Source organism: Babylonia areolata, chromosome 1, assembly GCF_041734735.1.
Source record: "Babylonia areolata isolate BAREFJ2019XMU chromosome 1, ASM4173473v1, whole genome shotgun sequence".
Taxonomy (NCBI): Eukaryota; Metazoa; Mollusca; class Gastropoda; order Neogastropoda; family Buccinidae; genus Babylonia; species Babylonia areolata.
The window spans coordinates 69,226,718-69,244,217 of NC_134876.1; the positions used below are offsets into that span (position 1 = coordinate 69,226,718).

The 17,500-nt window shown below is 40.1% G+C and overlaps 1 protein-coding gene across 1 annotated transcript in view; it reads right to left on the minus strand.

The window, feature by feature from the left end:
* The window catches only part of LOC143287624 (microfibril-associated glycoprotein 4-like), a 9,932-nt gene extending 2,356 nt beyond the window's left edge, over nucleotides 1-7,576 (minus strand). The window contains exons 1-3 of the mRNA XM_076595787.1: nucleotides 6,926-7,576; nucleotides 5,460-5,556; nucleotides 4,156-4,376 (exon numbers count right to left, since the gene is read on the minus strand). Coding sequence (XP_076451902.1) covers nucleotides 4,156-4,376; nucleotides 5,460-5,556; nucleotides 6,926-7,285 — 678 coding nt within the window. The 5' untranslated portion in view covers nucleotides 7,286-7,576. The remainder of the gene's footprint in view (nucleotides 1-4,155; nucleotides 4,377-5,459; nucleotides 5,557-6,925) is intronic.
* Between the last annotated feature and the right edge of the window lie 9,924 nt (nucleotides 7,577-17,500).

Consider the following 17,500-nt stretch of genomic DNA (forward strand, 5'->3'; position numbering starts at 1 on the left):
ATCTTTGCAGCGCTAAGTTTGCTTAGAGTTAAGAATGTTCCTAAGTATACAGGCGGAGTAGCCGAGTGGTTAAAGCGTTGGACTTTCGATCTGAGGGTCCCGGGTTCGAATCTCGGTGGCCCCTGGTGAGTAAAGGGTGGAGATTTTTCCGATCTCCCAGGTCAACATATGTGCAGACCTGCCAGTGCCTGAACCCCCTTCGTGTGTATACGCACGCAAAAGATCAAATACGCATGTCAAAAATCCTGTAATCCATGTCAGCGTTCGGTGGAGTATGGAAACAAGAACATATCCAGCATGCACACCCCCGAAAACAGAGAATGACTGCCTACATGGCGGGGTAAATAAACAAAACGGTCATACACGTAAAATGTTAAATGTTACATGTTTGCCTGAGTGTTTAGGTGTGCGTGCCTGAAATCTGATTGAATGGCACAGGAAACGAATGATGAGCGCCCAATGGCAGCCGTCAGTCGGTTCTTCCCAGGTAGGCAGCCTGTTGTGTAAATGACTCCGTGTTTGTAAATCGCTTAGAGCTTGGACTCCGACCGAGGATAGGCGCTATATAAGTATCCATATCTATCAATCAATCAATTTATCGTGGGGTCAGGAACATTCTTAACGATAAGCAGACATAGCGCTGATAAGTTCGTTCATGCAACCCACCACTGATGATGTTGAATCCACAAAGAACGGACGCATGGGACTCACAATGGGGGGAAGAAAACAGATATGAAAGAAGAAAACCCCCACTATCGATTTCAATGATAAAATCATTGGGTCTCCTCTTCATGCGTGGAGTAGATATTGAAAGTATCCAGCTGTGATCTCGCTGACGCGCAGTCAAGGTGTTGTTTGGCGATCAAAGCCCGCACGTCAATGGCATCAATCATTCTGCCTCATTTTCTTGCTTGGGTTCCACCCCCTCCCCCCGCCCCCATCCCCCTTCCTTTTAGATTGGTGCTCTTTGCTAGTTTGTTTGGTTTTCTTTCTTTTTTTCTTTCTTTTTTTTTTACAGTGAAAATGTTAAAATCGTGTGTGTGTGTGTGTGTGTGTGTGTGTGTGTGTGTGTGTGTGTGTGTGTGTGTGTAATGTGAACGAGTATTCCCATGTCCTCATGTGCGCACAAGAGAGAGTGTTCGTGCTCGCAGGTATATCTATTAAGTTTGCATAGTCTACACCTTTCTGTCTGTCCGTCTGTCTATGTCTGTGTAAATCTGTACGTGTGTTGCAACTACATAGTGTGTGCATGTGTGTGTGTGTGTGTGTGTGTGTGTTTGGGTGAGCGTGCTCGTTCGCATCCATGCGTGAATGCATGTTTGTTCGTTTGATCTATCAGATTCTTCGTTATCTTAAATGAGTTAATACAATAATCAGGATACAGAAAGGTACAATTCAGCAATTTATCGGACAGCTTCTTCACCTTGTAACAAAATAAAAGAAACACCACCTTCAGTACAAATATATATATATATATATATATATATATATATATATATATATATATATATATACTTCACAGATCTTTTGAAAACAAAAGAAAAAAGAGAAAAAGAGAAAAAAAAATTCTTTACTTATCTTTTCTTTCTTTTTGTGCATGTCTTATGTCTTTCTATAACCAGAGTTCACCCCCTTTCTATACAGAAATAAGAAAAACAAAAGAAAGTCATGCAGTCTTCTTTACCCAGAAAAAAAACAAACGATTTTTATGAACAAACACCACCACCACCACACACCACCACCACACCACCACACCACCACAACAACAAATAAAGGTTAAAAACAATGAGTGAGTACAATCAATGGTGTAAAATATTACTAAAAGTGAGAACAGTTTTTCAATTTCTGTTTCTAGTAAACATCAAGTCGTAGGAGTCAATGTGTACTCGGCAACATCCCCATTTTTTGCAGCTATGATAAGTTCTTAATATATATATATATATATATATATATATATAACAAGAGGTGCACTAGCAGTAATGATAGCAGCAACAGCTGTAGTGTAACGTGTGAAAATGTATTCGGTTTGGCCAGTGCGGTTGTCAGGAACCGGTGCTACAGTTTGTGCATTATTCCTATGCAAAGGTCATGGCTTTTAGATATGCAGTATTTTCTCTCTTTCTCAAAACTACCAGTGTGAATAATCTCTTCGTGAGTGGTACTGGAAAGGCAATGTCATATAAATACAAATTACAGCTTTACTTTTTTACCTGACAAATTGTTGTCGGTTGGCCAATCTTATCAGTTGTTATATTATCAAACCAACATTGACCCACTGAAAGTCTTTACACGTTTCATCTGTTACGTCAATTGAAGTCACCTTGACCCACTGAAAGTCTTTATATGTTTCATCTGTTACGTCACTTGAAGTCACCTTGACTCACTGAAAGTCTTTACACGTTTCATCTGTTACGTCACTTGAAGTCACCTTGACCCACTGAAAGTCTTTACATGTTTCATCTGTTACGTCAATTGAAGTCACCTTGACTCACTGAAAGTCTTTACATGAAAGAAGAAAACCCCCACTATCGATTTCACTTGAAGTCACCTTGACCCACTGAAAGTCTTTACATGTTTCATCTGTTACGTCACTTGAAGTCACCTTGACCCACTGAAAGTCTTTACATGTTTCATCTGTTACGTCACTTGAAGTCACCTTGACCCACTGAAAGTCTTTACATGTTTCATCTGTTACGTCACTTGAAGTCACCTTGACCCACTGAAAGTCTTTACATGTTTCATCTGCTACGTCAATTGAAGTCACCTTGACCCACTGAAAGTCTTTACACGTTTCATCTGTTACGTCACTTGAAGTCACTTTGACCCACTGAAAGTCTTTACATGTTTCATCTGTTATATCAGTTGAAGTCACCTTGACCCACTGAAAGTCTTTACACGTTTCATCTGTTACGTCAATTGAAGTCACCTTGACTCAATGAAAGTCTTTACATGTTTCATCTGTTACGTCAATTGAAGTCACCTTGACGCACTGACAGTCTTTACATGTTTCATTTGTTACGTCACTTGAAGTCACCTTGACCCACTGAAAGTCTTTACACGTTTCATCTGTTACGTTACTTGAAGTCACCTTGACCCACTGAAAGTCTTTACACGTTTCATCTGTTACGTCACTTGAAGTCACCTTGACCCACTGAAAGTCTTTACATGTTTCATCTGTTATATCAGTTGAAGTCACCTTGACCCACTGAAAGTCTTTACATGTTTCATCTGTTACGTCAATTGAAGTCACCTTGATCCACTGAAAGTCTTTACATGTTTCATCTGTTCTGTCAATTGAAGTCACCTTGACCCACTGAAAGTCTTTACATGTTTCATCTGTTACGTCAATTGAAGTCACCTTGACCCACTGAAAGTGTTACATGTTTCATCTGTTACGCCAATTGAAGTCACCTTTGCTTTCACAGCAGACAGAAAATTTCAAAAGATCCGGAATCATTTTCGCTCCATTGCTGATTTGCTTGTTTTGCTGATTTTTTTTGTTTTATGCATCTTTTGTTTTTCGATTGACATTCTAATTTAGCATAAGCCAAAATTGATAAGCTATTGTCAACAAAGAAATTCTATTTTCATCTCTCTCTCTCTCTCCCTCTCTGACCACCACCACCACCACCAATAACAGCATCTCGTTTTCCGGATTTTTTTTTTTTTAATACGCAAATGTGATGTTAATGAATGCTGAAAGACTCCAATACCATTTGGCAAAGTTATTTGTCAGGCAAGCTGACTAAGTACTTGTATACGTATTCTCTCAGCCGCCTGTTTTTCTTCATTTATTTTGTTGTTGTTGTTGTCAGTGTTGATTTTGTTCTAAACCTTCATGCACTGTACTTCACAGCTACCGAATATTGCCTCACAAAGCCAGTAGTTTTCCTGGGGATGAAAATCAACAATTAATATTTAGCGCTTTATCATCAGGACATAAAGAAAAAAATCCCTTTTTTTTCTTTTACTTTTTTATATTTTATTGAGTATTCATTCATATGAACATATCAATGGAAAATATATGCTTGTGCATTATGCCTGAAAATGGATGTCTGTTTTGCCACGCGTGTATACGCGTGCGTGTGTGCGCACGTGCGTGTGTGTGGGGGGGGGGGAGGGGGGGGGAGTAACTTCCTCGTGCAATGTCCTTACATTTTCCAAGCCGATCCAGTAGTCGTCATCGAGCGAGCCGAAGCCATCGCGGTAGTCCTGCCAGGACCTTGTGAAGCTCTCCGCGGTTCGGCGACGGTCCAAGATGTAGGTCCGGGTGGAACTGACCCGGCGACAGTTGACCTGGAAGGGGGAGGGGGCCTGGAGGGGGGAGATGGTGTAGGTGTCTTGCCATTCCCCGTTCCTCTGCACGTCGCTGCAGTCTGCAAGAGTTTGAGTTTCAAGGCGGTGTCTATGTGTGCGGACTGATCCATGTGCGCTAAACTCCATCTGATATATATATATATATATATATATATGTATATACATGTATATATACATATATATAAACCCAACGCGCTGATCATGCCTTGAGAGCCTTCTCTTTGTTATTAACAAAAAAACGAAAGGCAAAAAACCTAGACAGACAGAAAACATGCGAACCCACACTCACACGAACTGAGACGAGTGTCCAAACACACACACACACACACACACACACACACACACACACACACACACACACACACACACACACACACACACACACACACACACACACACACAACGCACATGCAACAACTCGCAATCTTACTTTCCACAATTTTCATGGGACACTTCCGCCTTGCTTGTCCAAAACACCTTGTCTCTCACACAGAAGCTTTCGCGTCTGCTCCGGTCTTCAGGGAGGGGGTGGAGGGATTCTTAAAAGTGCACCAAACGAACTTAAATACTTTTGGTTACTGCAGTTTAACTCTTTGTGTTCCTATTGTCCAAAATTGGCTGTCTGTCGGTGTTCGGCATCAACCAACACTCCCTCTGTTCAAATCCCAGCTAAAGCATCATCTGTTTAGTGAGACGTGTTTTTTGGGGGTTTTTATTAATTGTTTTTCTCCACTGTTTGTCGGGGGCGGAAGGGGGAGGGTGAGTGTGGTCAGTCATTTTCGGGTGCGGCTGTGTGTGAATGGGCGACTGCCAACTCATCCATCACTTTTTTTTTTCGTCAAGACCCTAACCAAGAGCGTTGAGTTACGCTGCTGGTCAGGCATCTGCTTAGCAGATTGTGGTGCAGCGTATATGGATTTGTCCGAACGCAGTGACGCCTCCGCGAGCAACTGAACTGAACTGAACTTAGATGAATGCGGTGTATAAATGCCATTCATTATCACCTTCATCATCATCATCATTCGTCTTCTTCTTATTATTATTATTACTACTACTACTATTATTATCATCATCATTATTATTATTGTCATCAGCATCATCATTATCATTGCTAACAGGAAAACGTGGACAGCTTCACTCACCGTGCAGGTACTTCTGGCAAGGCACGCCCGTATAGCCAGGAGCGCAGACACACAGCCCCAGAGGTCCCATGGTCTCCTTGTCCCCACAGGGTGGAGGCTGGGTGGATAGAATAGAGTAGAATAGACTACAACAGACTATGTTTTTTCTCCCAAGTTTACCAAGGTTACAGGGAATATTTGGAGTGGGGGGTGTGGTGGTGGGGCGCGTGGGTAAGGATAGTACAGAAAAGGTACACATCTTAATCGGTAACCATATGCAAACACAAATACAGTACAGAATACAGAATACATTATAATCTCAACAAGTGAAATTCATATGTGGTGTAAAACAGAGAAACAATACGAAACAAAATCAGAGTCATTCAACATGTATATAGATGAACCATATTAAGATGTCAACCTAGGGCAAACCATCCATACCATCAAAAATCAGTAGGGTTTTAGACACATGTGCATAATCATACATGTAAGTAAGTGCTTGTGGATGCATAATAATAATAATAATAATAATAATAATAATAATAATAAAACAACTAATCGATAAGTAAAGAGTCCGACCATACAGAAATAACAAAAGAAAGGGGGAGGGGGGGGAACCAAACGAACAAAAATAACAGACAAGAAATTAAACAATTTATCTAAATACATGAAAAAGAATGAAAAACAAAAACAAACCCAAACAACAAAAAGAAACATTGTGTTGGTTTCCCCCATGTCGTTCATGCCAGTTTCAATAATAATGCTAATAATGATAACATTAATTAATAATAGCAATGATGACAACAACAACAACAACAACAACAACAATGAAATAATAATAATAATAATAATAATAATAATAATAATAATAAGATGATAATAATAATGAAAATGATAATTATGATGATGATGGTGGTGGTGGTGGTTATGATGATGATTTATTCTATATAGCGCCTTTCCGCGCAAAACATGCTCAGTTGTACACTCCACGTGTAAAACATGCATTCAAACACTATAACGACAACTCATATGCACCACCTTGCACAGTCATCCAGACAAACACTAACTGTAATCCACGCACGTACGCACACAGAAGCATCACGCACAACATCGCACTCCCAAAACTCATACATTCAACTTCATGATACCTAAAGTTCATAAAATAGTTCAATGAAGATAAATGCATGAACAGATAGCTGAGCCAACTACTAAAATAGATGAATAGATAAATAGATAGACAAAGAAAGAAAGAAACAAATACATACATGACTAAATAGATAGATAGATAGATAGATAATATCAGCATAAATCAATAGATAGATGAGTAAATAAATGAATAGATGAGTCAATAAAGAAAATAGATAAATAAATGATTAAATAAATAAATGCATGAATGAATAAATAAATGCATGAACAAATAAATAAATAAATAATTAATTAATTAATAAACAATCAAATTGATATCGTTGAAAGACTAGCAGCCGTACCTCTTGGTAGAAGGACAAACTCGGGGAGGCCGCCGTGTTCATATTGGAGCAGTCCTCGGCCGCTTTGGCGTCCCCGAGGTGACACACCTTGAGGTCCACGTCGAACACGACTGACCTGCAGTTGGGGTCCCTCCGACACTCCCCGACACACTCCAGCTTGCTCCGGACCTGGGTGGAACGATACCTGCTGTCCTCCACCAGAACTTGATCGCTGCTGCAGTAAAGAGGCTGGACCAGTCGTTTACCGAAGACATTGTTGGTGTTGCCGCCGGTGCTGCTACTTTCGGTTTCTTTGAGTAAAATCCCTTGCAGGACTACGCACAGCGCTATGAGTCTAGTAAATGTGGAGACGGTACCCATTGTAAAAATAAGAAGCCTATTGCCCGCGAGGAATGTGAAAGTAATCAATTTTGTTATAATTAAGAACGTGTTGATTGTCCCACTCTTTCTGATCAATGAAAACCTTGTAAACCCAGCAAATGAAGCTCTTTTAAATACATTTCTTAAATGAAGCTCTATATAAACTTCCTCCTTTGACAAAGTTTGCTTTATTTCATGAGCATGAGACAACCGTCTTTCTCACGTACGTTCTGCTCTGAGATGTCTCCTTAGAGATCTGAATAGACGGCAGATAAAAATCTTGTGCTACCGTTTCCCGATTTTACGGAGATCATTTCCAAACAGAAGGCCCCATCTCTTGGGTACTGAGCCAGCTGTAAAAGCTGTGTCCTGCAGACTGAGGGCTGCTGTGTTTATAGCATAGCCAAGTGACGAGGTTGTGTCAAAAAGAGGCGAAAGTGACAGCGAGCACAAGACGGACATACCATACAAAAACAGTCCCTGTTCTGTGAAGTGTGTCTTGTGTAGTGGTGGTGGTGGTGGTAGTAGTAGTAGTACTACTACTACTACTACTACTACTACTACTGGCAGTACAGTAGTAATTGTAGCAGTATTTGTTGTTGTTGTTGTTGCTGTTGTTTTACTTTCATTTAATGTCTTTTCACATATGTGTTGGGTTTGTGTGTGTGTGTGTGTGTGTGTGTGTGTGTGTGTGTGTGTGTGTGTGTGTGTGTGTGTGTGTGTGTGTGTGTGTGTGTGAGAGAGAGAGAGAGAGAGAGAGAGAGAGAGAGAGCACGCGCGAGTGACCGAATGTGTGGAGGTAAATTCAATGCGAAGTGTATATCTTGGAACACATACGTACGTACACGCATAAACTGGGGCAGTGGTTTGGTGGATAGAAGCCAGACTATAAAGCAATGGTGTGTGTGTGTGTGTGTGTGTGTGTGTGTGTGTGTGTGTGTGTGTGTGTGTGTGTGTGTGTGTGTGTGCTGCAGAAAACATGCAGTGGGTGGCTGGAAAATAGTCTTTCGGACGAGACAATAAATTGAGGAGATCCCGTATGACCTTGCACGAAGCAGAACATGCAATGAGAGATTTGTCCCTGGCAAAGCTTTCCGCTTTGATAAGCAACGTATCACATCGCATCGCATCGCACCGCTTCATATCATATCATATCGTATCGTATCTTATCGTATCGTATCGTGTCGTATCGTATCGTATCGTATCATGTCGTGTCGTATCGTATCGTATCGTATCGTGTCGTATCGTATCATGTGTCGTATCGTATCGTATCGTATCGTATCGTATCGTATCATGTCGTATCGTATCGTATCGTATCATGTCGTATCGTATCGTATCATGTCGTATCGTATCGTATCGTATCGTATCGTATCGTATTGTGTGGTGCTGTGTTACGTAGCATTGCATTGCATTACATGGCACTGTATGTGTTGTGATATGTTGTGTTGTGTTGCATTGCATTGCATAACGTTGCTTTGTATTGTATTATATTGGAGTTGGATCAACAGTGACCAGCGCCTTCTTTTGCCACCTGTTCTTAATCTTATATATATATATATATATATATATATATATATATATATATATTAGTCATGTAGGCAACAGTATTTTGTTTTCGGGGGTGTGTATGCTAGGTATGTTCTTGTTTCCATAACCCACCGAACACTGACATGGATACAGGATCGGTAAGGCCCCGGGCTGGGGTGCATGAGCACTCTTTGCAGCGCTGAGGTTGTGTAGCGTTGAGAACGTTCCTTTCTCCACGCTATTTCCTGACAGTTAAGACCATTCGACGGGCGAAATAGTCGAGTGGTTAAAGCGTTGGACTTTCAATCTGAGGGCCCCAGGTTCAAATCTCGGTAACGGCGCCTGGTGGGTAAAGGGTGGAGACTTTTCCGATCTCCCAGGTCAATATATGTGCAGACCTGCTTGTGCCTGAACTCCCGTCGTGTGTATACGCAAGCAGAAGATCAAATGCGCACGTTACGCTGCCCGTGGAGGACATGTTTGGGGATGAGTTCCCTCAGACATCGCTGACTGAGGACTGCGTTCCGACCCTCTCCTTTTCCTCCGGGTCCGGCCCCTGTCTGATCGTGATGTAGACACCTTGCATCAGAAGCATCACGGAGGGAAGAGCTCAGCCTCTCTTGCCTGGAGTGAGTTGTCCATGCCTCACTGTCGCATTGGAGAGTGTTGTGTTACAGCATGGTACAAGTTTCACCAAACCACTGCATTTATATAGGATTTCGAGTGCGTACAATCTTTAACCATATGATATTTTTCCTGCCCCATCGGCCGCACCATAGCAGTGGCATGTGTTATCACACACCGGTCATTCTGAACCCTTCACACACAGCCGTACCTAGCCCCGTCTTACGTAGCCACGGTGCCTGCTGTCCAAAGGGAGCTGTCAGTGTTTGGTCGTTATGAGGCCTCACACCAGAGGAGCTCCTGTCGTGCTACTGAGTCACATCCCGTTAGCGTTCCGTAGATCCTGTTTCGCTCAAACGTATGTCGAACACCACGTGGGGCCTGCTGTCCCCACCCACCCACCGCTACTGGTGACAATCACCACATAGCTGCAGAGCCAGAATGATCGAAAACTCCTACCAGGTCCCTACAAACTACATGGTCCATGAATCTGCAGACGCCAACGACCTTGACAGGAACTTACCATAAACACGGCGGAAATAGAGGAGAAATAGAAACTGAAATCACCTTGAGACACGACATCAAAGCATGACAGACCACAGAGTTTGAAAGATGTTACTTACATGATAAATGAGGAATATGATAACGAAGTAACTGTTTGGGGGGATCCATTCAGGATTGGGACAAATCCGCACTTCCTGTTTCCGTTCATAATAATCATATAAGGGGTGGGGATTTTTCATAGTGATTTTCTTGTGTGTTTTTCTTGCCATAAATCATAACTTACCTGTCTGCCAAGTTTAAGTTATGGTATAAATGGAGGGTGAAGGTAAATGTAGTGTGTGTGTGTGTGTGTGTGTGTGTGTGTGTGTGTGTGTACGCGTGCATAATTATGCGAGTGTAATTTTTTTGTTAAGTCTTCATCTGTGCACATTCACAGGAACGCAAGAACTCAATCCAACTTCATCTTTATCTCTGAAACCCAGACCCGGGTCGCTGATCACGCCAGAAACCACTTCACCTTTGTTGTGATTGTTGCAGGCGGCCCCCAAGGTTTTCTACAGAAGACACGCCGAGGACGGATTGCCTGGTCCCCTGTCCGCCCTGCCTGGCCATTCAATGTGCTGACAGCTGTCAGAGTTCCCCTCAATAGCAGCGGGGGGGAGCGGGGGGTCGTTATGGAAATGCCGGGTTATGCCGCTTCACTTAGCGCATGGACGCAAACAGTGTGAAGGAGGTGGGGGTGCTGGATGTCGTCTCACGCTGCAGAACTGCTTCTGTTCCTGTGCTGATTGGACCAGGAAATAATGGACAGCGTTGCAGCAAATGCAGAACCGATGGATTTCCGATACTTACTCTGAATTTCCTGAGTGTAAGAAAGATTAAAAAAAAAGAGCGATGAAGAATGAGGTTGGTGGTTTAATCAAAGCTGGAGCACGTGAACTTGGTGAACTTGTGTAGTGTGTGTGCGTTTCTTTGCTTGTTTGTTTGCTTTCTTACCTGTGTGTGTGTGTGTGTGTGTGTGTGTGTGTGTGTGTGTGTGTGTGTGTGTGTGTATGTGTGTGTGTTGTGTGTGTGTGTGTGTGTTTTTGTGTATGTGTGTGTGTGTGTGTGTGTGTGTGTGTGTGTGTGTGTGTGCGCGCACGCGCGCGCGCGCGTGTGTGTGTATGTGTGTGTGCATATAAATGTATACATCTGTGGATTGTGGGAATGTGTGTTTGTTTTTTTGGGGGGCACGGGGGAGGGGGAGTGTGTGTGTGTGCATGCAAGTATACGAGCGCTTTGTCTCTCTCTCTCTCTCTCTCTCTCTCTCTCTCTCTCTCTCTTTCTCTCTGTGAGTATGCACGTGTTCTTATGCAGCTTTGTGTAGTTGTTTTTTTATTTGTTTGTCTGTTTGTGTGTGTGTGTGTGTGTGTGTGTGTGTGTGTGTGTGTGTGTGTGTGTGTGTGTGTGTGTGTGTGTGAGTGTATCTGTCTGTCTGTTGATGTGTATGCGTGCTTTTGTCGTATGTGTGCTTGTGTGTAAGAATGTGCGTGTAAATAGTTATATGTGTGCGTATGTGTGCAAGCATGCGTGCGATTTTTTGTCTTAGTGTGCGCGCGCGTGCGCGCGCTTTGTGTGTGTGTGTGTGTGTGTGTGTGTGCGCGTGTGTGTGTGTGTGAGTGAGTGAGTGAGTTTCTGTTTGTATGTGTGTGCTTGTGTAAGTTTTTTTCCTGGTTAGAAATAATATATTAGAACAAGGGTCTTGGAAATTCACGATCTTTCCTCTCTGTGTGAAGACAATGTCTCATGGCTAACTTCACTGACGACTGGTCGACTGCAATTAATTCCAGTGAGATATTTTCGAAGTGTGCAACTGTACTTTCAACTCAAATTTAGTGTTTAAAACATACAAATAATATTAAGGTAACACATTCTTGATATATGATCGCGAAAACGAATATGGGAATGTTGTTCCTCTCTAAGCAAATGTTTTCCGATTCGTTCGAGATAATACCATAAAGATTTTGTGCAGTTTTCAAGGAGAATATATAGTTAATTACATTTTTAGTTTTCCATGCTACAAAGATCTATTGTATCGATATCGTGATTCAAAATCAATCAAAGACGATCTGTTCACTGTTTTAATGCAATGTAAAGATGTATTACCAATGCGTAATGTAACCCAGTTTGTATTTAACGCTAATAAAAGCGCAATATTTTCATTGTCGATTAATTCAGTGGATTCTTCCCATTCCTGTTTATCCATCCATATACAGCAGTGTAGTGTAAGTGGCAGGCTTCAACTCAAATCAAATGAAGAATGCATTATTCAATGACAATAATTCAAACTGTGTGAGACTTTTCCATATGAAAACATGCTCGACTGAGCTGTACATTGTAAACATTGACGTGTAAAACATAAAATTAAAAACACCAAATGGCATGTTACAACACACACACACACACACACACACACACACACACACACACACACACACACACACACACACACACACACACACACACACACACACACACACACACACACACACACACACAGCATTTTCCTCCTTTAATCAATAGTTCATACTTTCAAAGCAGTTGCCCCTAATACAATGCAACAAACCAAGGACGTTTCAAACTCTCTCTCTCCCGTGTAGTAGATGAAGACTTTCAATGCTTAAATTGGCCGAACACAACACGTTATACCTAAATGCATTCTTACAGCATTCTATTGGAAGAAAGGTAGAAAGTCGTAAACCATAAAGCAAGCTTGTCCGCAGGAATACGGATTGGAAACGATTTATATACCTAAATGCATTCTTGCAGCATTCTATTGGAAGAAAGGTAGAAAGTCGTAAACCATAAAGCAAGCTTGTCTGCAGGAATACAGATTGGAAACGATTTATATACCTAAATGCATTCTTACAGCATTCTATTGGAACCATAAAGCAAGCTTGTCCGCAGGAATACGGATTGGAAACGATTTATATACCTAAATGCATTCTTACAGCATTCTATTGGAAGAAAGGTAGAAAGTCGTAAACCATAAAGCAAGCTTGTCCGCAGGAATACAGATTGGAAACGATTTATATACCTAAATGCATTCTTACAGCATTCTATTGGAAGAAAGGTAGAAAGTCGTAAACCATAAAGCAAGCTTGTCCGCAGGAATACGGATTGGAAACGATTTATATACCTAAATGCATTCTTACAGCATTCTATTGGAAGAAAGGTAGAAAGTCGTAAACCATAAAGCAAGCTTGTCCGCAGGAATACAGATTGGAAACGATTTATATACCTAAATGCATTCTTACAGCATTCTATTGGAAGAAAGGTAGAAAGTCGTAAACCATAAAGCAAGCTTGTCCGCAGGAATACAGATTGGAAACGATTTATATACCTAATGCATTCTTACAGCATTCTATTGGAAGAAAGGTAGAAAGTCGTAAACCATAAAGCAAGCTTGTCCGCAGGAATACAGATTGGAAACGATTTATATACCTAAATGCATTCTTACAGCATTCTATTGGAAGAAAGGTAGAAAGTCGTAAACCATAAAGCAAGCTTGTCCGCAGGAATACGGATTGGAAACGATTTATATACCTAAATGCATTCTTACAGCATTCTATTGGCAGAAAGGTAGAAAGTCGTAAACCACAAAGCAAGCTTGTCCGCAGGAATACGGATTGGAAACGATTTATATACCTAAATGCATTCTTACAGCATTCTATTGGAAGAAAGGTAGAAAGTCGTAAACCACAAAGCAAGCTTGTCCGCAGGAATACGGATTGGAAACGATTTATATACTTGTCTGTTTATATGTCTTGTCTTTGTCTCTGTACTCACTGTAATGTACATGTATCTTATTGCAAAGATGAATTTGTCTGCTTTTCTTTTGCAATTATACTTAATTTGACAATATCCGCAGTGATCACACTCGAAATTTACTTTCTTATTTTGTTATTTATTGAAGTTGTTTCCATGAATGAGGATTTACCGAGTATCAGTATCAGTAGCTCAAAAAGGCGTCACTGCGTTCGGACAAATTCATATACGCTACACCACATCTGCTAAGCAGATGCCTGACCAGCAGCGTAACCCAATGCGCTTGGTCAGACCTTGAGAAAAAATGAAACAAATAAAGAAGTAAATGAACATTATTATGAAAGATATAAAAGAATATAAAAAAAATAATAATAAAACAAAGACCACCGATCTACGAAACATTATTCTATATTTGTTGATGTTCTGGTCATAGTATTATATTAGACCACGCAATAATTGAAGGTAAAATGGACAGACTAAGAACGGCATATACGCTTAATGGATAATACAATTAAGGTTATTCCTATGAATTGTCAAGGCCTGGCCAACCCACAAAAAAGAAGAGACGTCTTCCACTATCTAAGAAATAGAAATGGCTCAATTTATCTTCTGCAGGATACCCATTTTAACCCAAAGATTCAACAATATGTTCGATCTGAATGGGGATACAAATGTTGATTTGCCTCCCACACATCTAACTCAAGAGGAGTAGCTATATTATTTAATAATGATTTTGAATTCCAGTTAAAGAAGGCATATAAAGATCCTGAAGGAAACTATATATTTGCTTCTGTCCGTATTATGGAAAAAGACTGTCTAATCATTAGCATTTATGGACCAAATAGAGATAATCCAGACTTCTATATTAAAGTAAAAAAACACATACTTGAAGTATGTTACGAAAACCTTATCATTGGGGGAGACTGGAATCTTGTGTTGGATCCAACTTATGACTACTGCAACTATAAACACGTGAATAACTTAAAAGTTCAAGAGGAAGAAGATAGTATGATAGTAAATCTAGACTTAGTTGATATATGGAAGGAACTGAATTATGAAACTAGAAAATACACGTGGCGAAGAAATAATACTCCTCAACAAAGTCGTTTGGACTTTTTTTTTTTCCTGATATAAGACGTTTTGTGCTGTTCTGTAGAAGATGCAGATATAAATCCTGGTTATAGGACAGATCACTCTATGATAACGTTAACAATTACTTTAGAAAAAAGATGTGAAACGAAATACTTTGTGGAAATTTAATTCTTCTCTATTAAAGGATAAACTATCTGTAGAAGAAATAAAGGAGGTTATAACAAATGTGTCAGAAGAATACACAGCTTTACTCTATTCTCAGGAAAGTCTTAGTAGTATTTCAAAACACGACATTCAATTTACTATAACGGATCAGCTATTTTCAGATGTCCTGCTAATGAAGATAAGATCTAAAACAATTGCCTTTGCTACAATGAAAAAGCGTGTAACTGGTTAACGTACAAAAGAATTAGAACACAATATAAAATGTACTGAAATGAAAGCCACATTAACAGAAGAAGAAAGGCACCAGCTAAACAATGATGAAGAAGAAATAATTAAAATCGAGAAAAAACATATGGGAGGTGTTCTTCTTAGATTACGGCAAGATGGGAAAGTATTTTTGTAATCTTGAGAATCGTAATTATGTCAGTAAACAAATGAGGAAATTAGTTTTAAGTAATGGGGATAAAGTAGTAGACAGTAAAAAAGAAAATATTAAAGAAATAAAGCGCATTTATGAAAATCTACATTTAAAGAAACAAGTAGAAAACTGTGAAATATCGGAGTTAGTCGATAATATTCCTAAATTAACAGAATTAGAAAAGTCTTTGTTAGAAGGAGAAATAACACTAGAAGAAGCAACTTATGCATTAAAAAGCATGAAAAATAACAAGAACCCTGGTTCGGATGGATTCACGGTAGAATTGTTCAAGTTTTTTGACAGCAAATTGGTGAATTCGTAGAAAGAGCACTAGATGACAGTTTTCGAAGCGGTCAGCTCTCACCGCCTCAGGGGGATTAAATTGTCATATGCATTCCTAAAGAGGATAAAGTAAAGAATAAAAATACTTAAAAGCTGGAGGCCAGTCTCTCTCCTTAATGTTGTTTATAAAACAGGCTCAGCATGCATTGCGGCTAGAATAAGATGTCTACTTCCTGCGTTGATAAATGAAGATCAGATTGGGTTCATCGCTAACAGATTTATGGGAGACAATGTCCGTCTAATTTATATCATCAGTTATCTAAATCAGGAAAGATTACCTGGTCTACCTCTATGCCTTGCTTTTGAAAAGGCCTTTGACTCTGTTGACTGGAGTTTCATGTTCACAGTCCTTAATGCTTTTGGTTTTGGTGGAGACTTCTGTAGATGGATTTCAGTATTTCATTATAATGTTAAGTCGTTGTCTCTGTTGACGGTTATATGTTAAAGCGGTTTCCTATTTCTAGAGGCTGTAGACAGCCCCAATATCCCCATATTTATTTATTTTATGTGTCGAAATCATTGCTGTTATGATAAGGGAAAAAGATAATATACAAGGAATTAGAATTGGGGATTATGAATATAAGATATGGGAATATGCTGAAGACACTGAAGCCTTATTACATGATATTGAAAATAATTTTGTGGAAGCAATGAATACTGTTAATACATTTGGCGAAAATTCTGGTCTCTTTCTGAATGCTACTAAAACAAAAGCTATATGGCTGTGAAAACTAAGGAACTCGTCAAAATGTTATTTGCCTCATTTAAACATTAAATGAAATCCCCTCAGTTCAAAATACTTGGCATTTGGTTCACAAACGACTTAGAAAATAACGAGAAAATTAATCTGAAAGAAAAAATCGCAGAAATCAACGCTTGTATAAAATATGTTTAAAACGACAGATTATCCATATAGGAAGAGTTTCAGTGCCAAAGAGTGTAGTTGTCCAAAACCATCCTCTTGTGGATATTGTTGCAAAATCCTCCTGACACCAATTCAATTCAGATTCAATTCAAAATACTGCTTCAACCGAAATAGAAAATAAACATTATCCAGAAAACAGTGTTTCAGTTTGCATGAGAAAACAAAAACAAAAACAAGGAAGAATCAGTAGAAAAACTGTCTGTAAAGGAATTGTTCGTGGAGAACTCGGTGTGCCAGACATTAAAAACTATATTAATTTGTATTTGTATTTGTATTTTTTTTATACAATAGATTTCTCTGTGTGAAATTCGGGCTGCTCTCCCCAGGGAGAGCGCGTCGCTACACTACAGCGCCACACATTTTTTTGGTATTTTTTCTTGCGTGCAGTTTTTTTCCCCTATCGAAGTGGATTTTTCTACAGAATTTTGCCAGGAACAACCCTTTTGTTGCCGTGGGTTCTTTTACGTGCGCTAAGTGCATGCTGCACACGGGACCTCGGTTTTTGGTCTCATCCGAATGACTAGCGTCCAGACCACCACTCAAGGTCTAGTGGAGGGGGAGAAAATATCGGCGGCTGAACCCTGATTCGAACCAGCGCGCTCAGATTCTCTCGCTTCCTAGGCGGACGCGTTACCTCTAGGCCATCACTCCACTAATGCACTAAGGTTAATTTGGATACGGAGACTAAAGACAAACAACCATTAAATAAAAAACAAACAAACCCAAAACAACTCATTGTTACAATAGATCCTAGTTTGACTCTGCTTGAAAAAAATTGGCTCAAACCTTTCTGCTGATAAACACACCTATG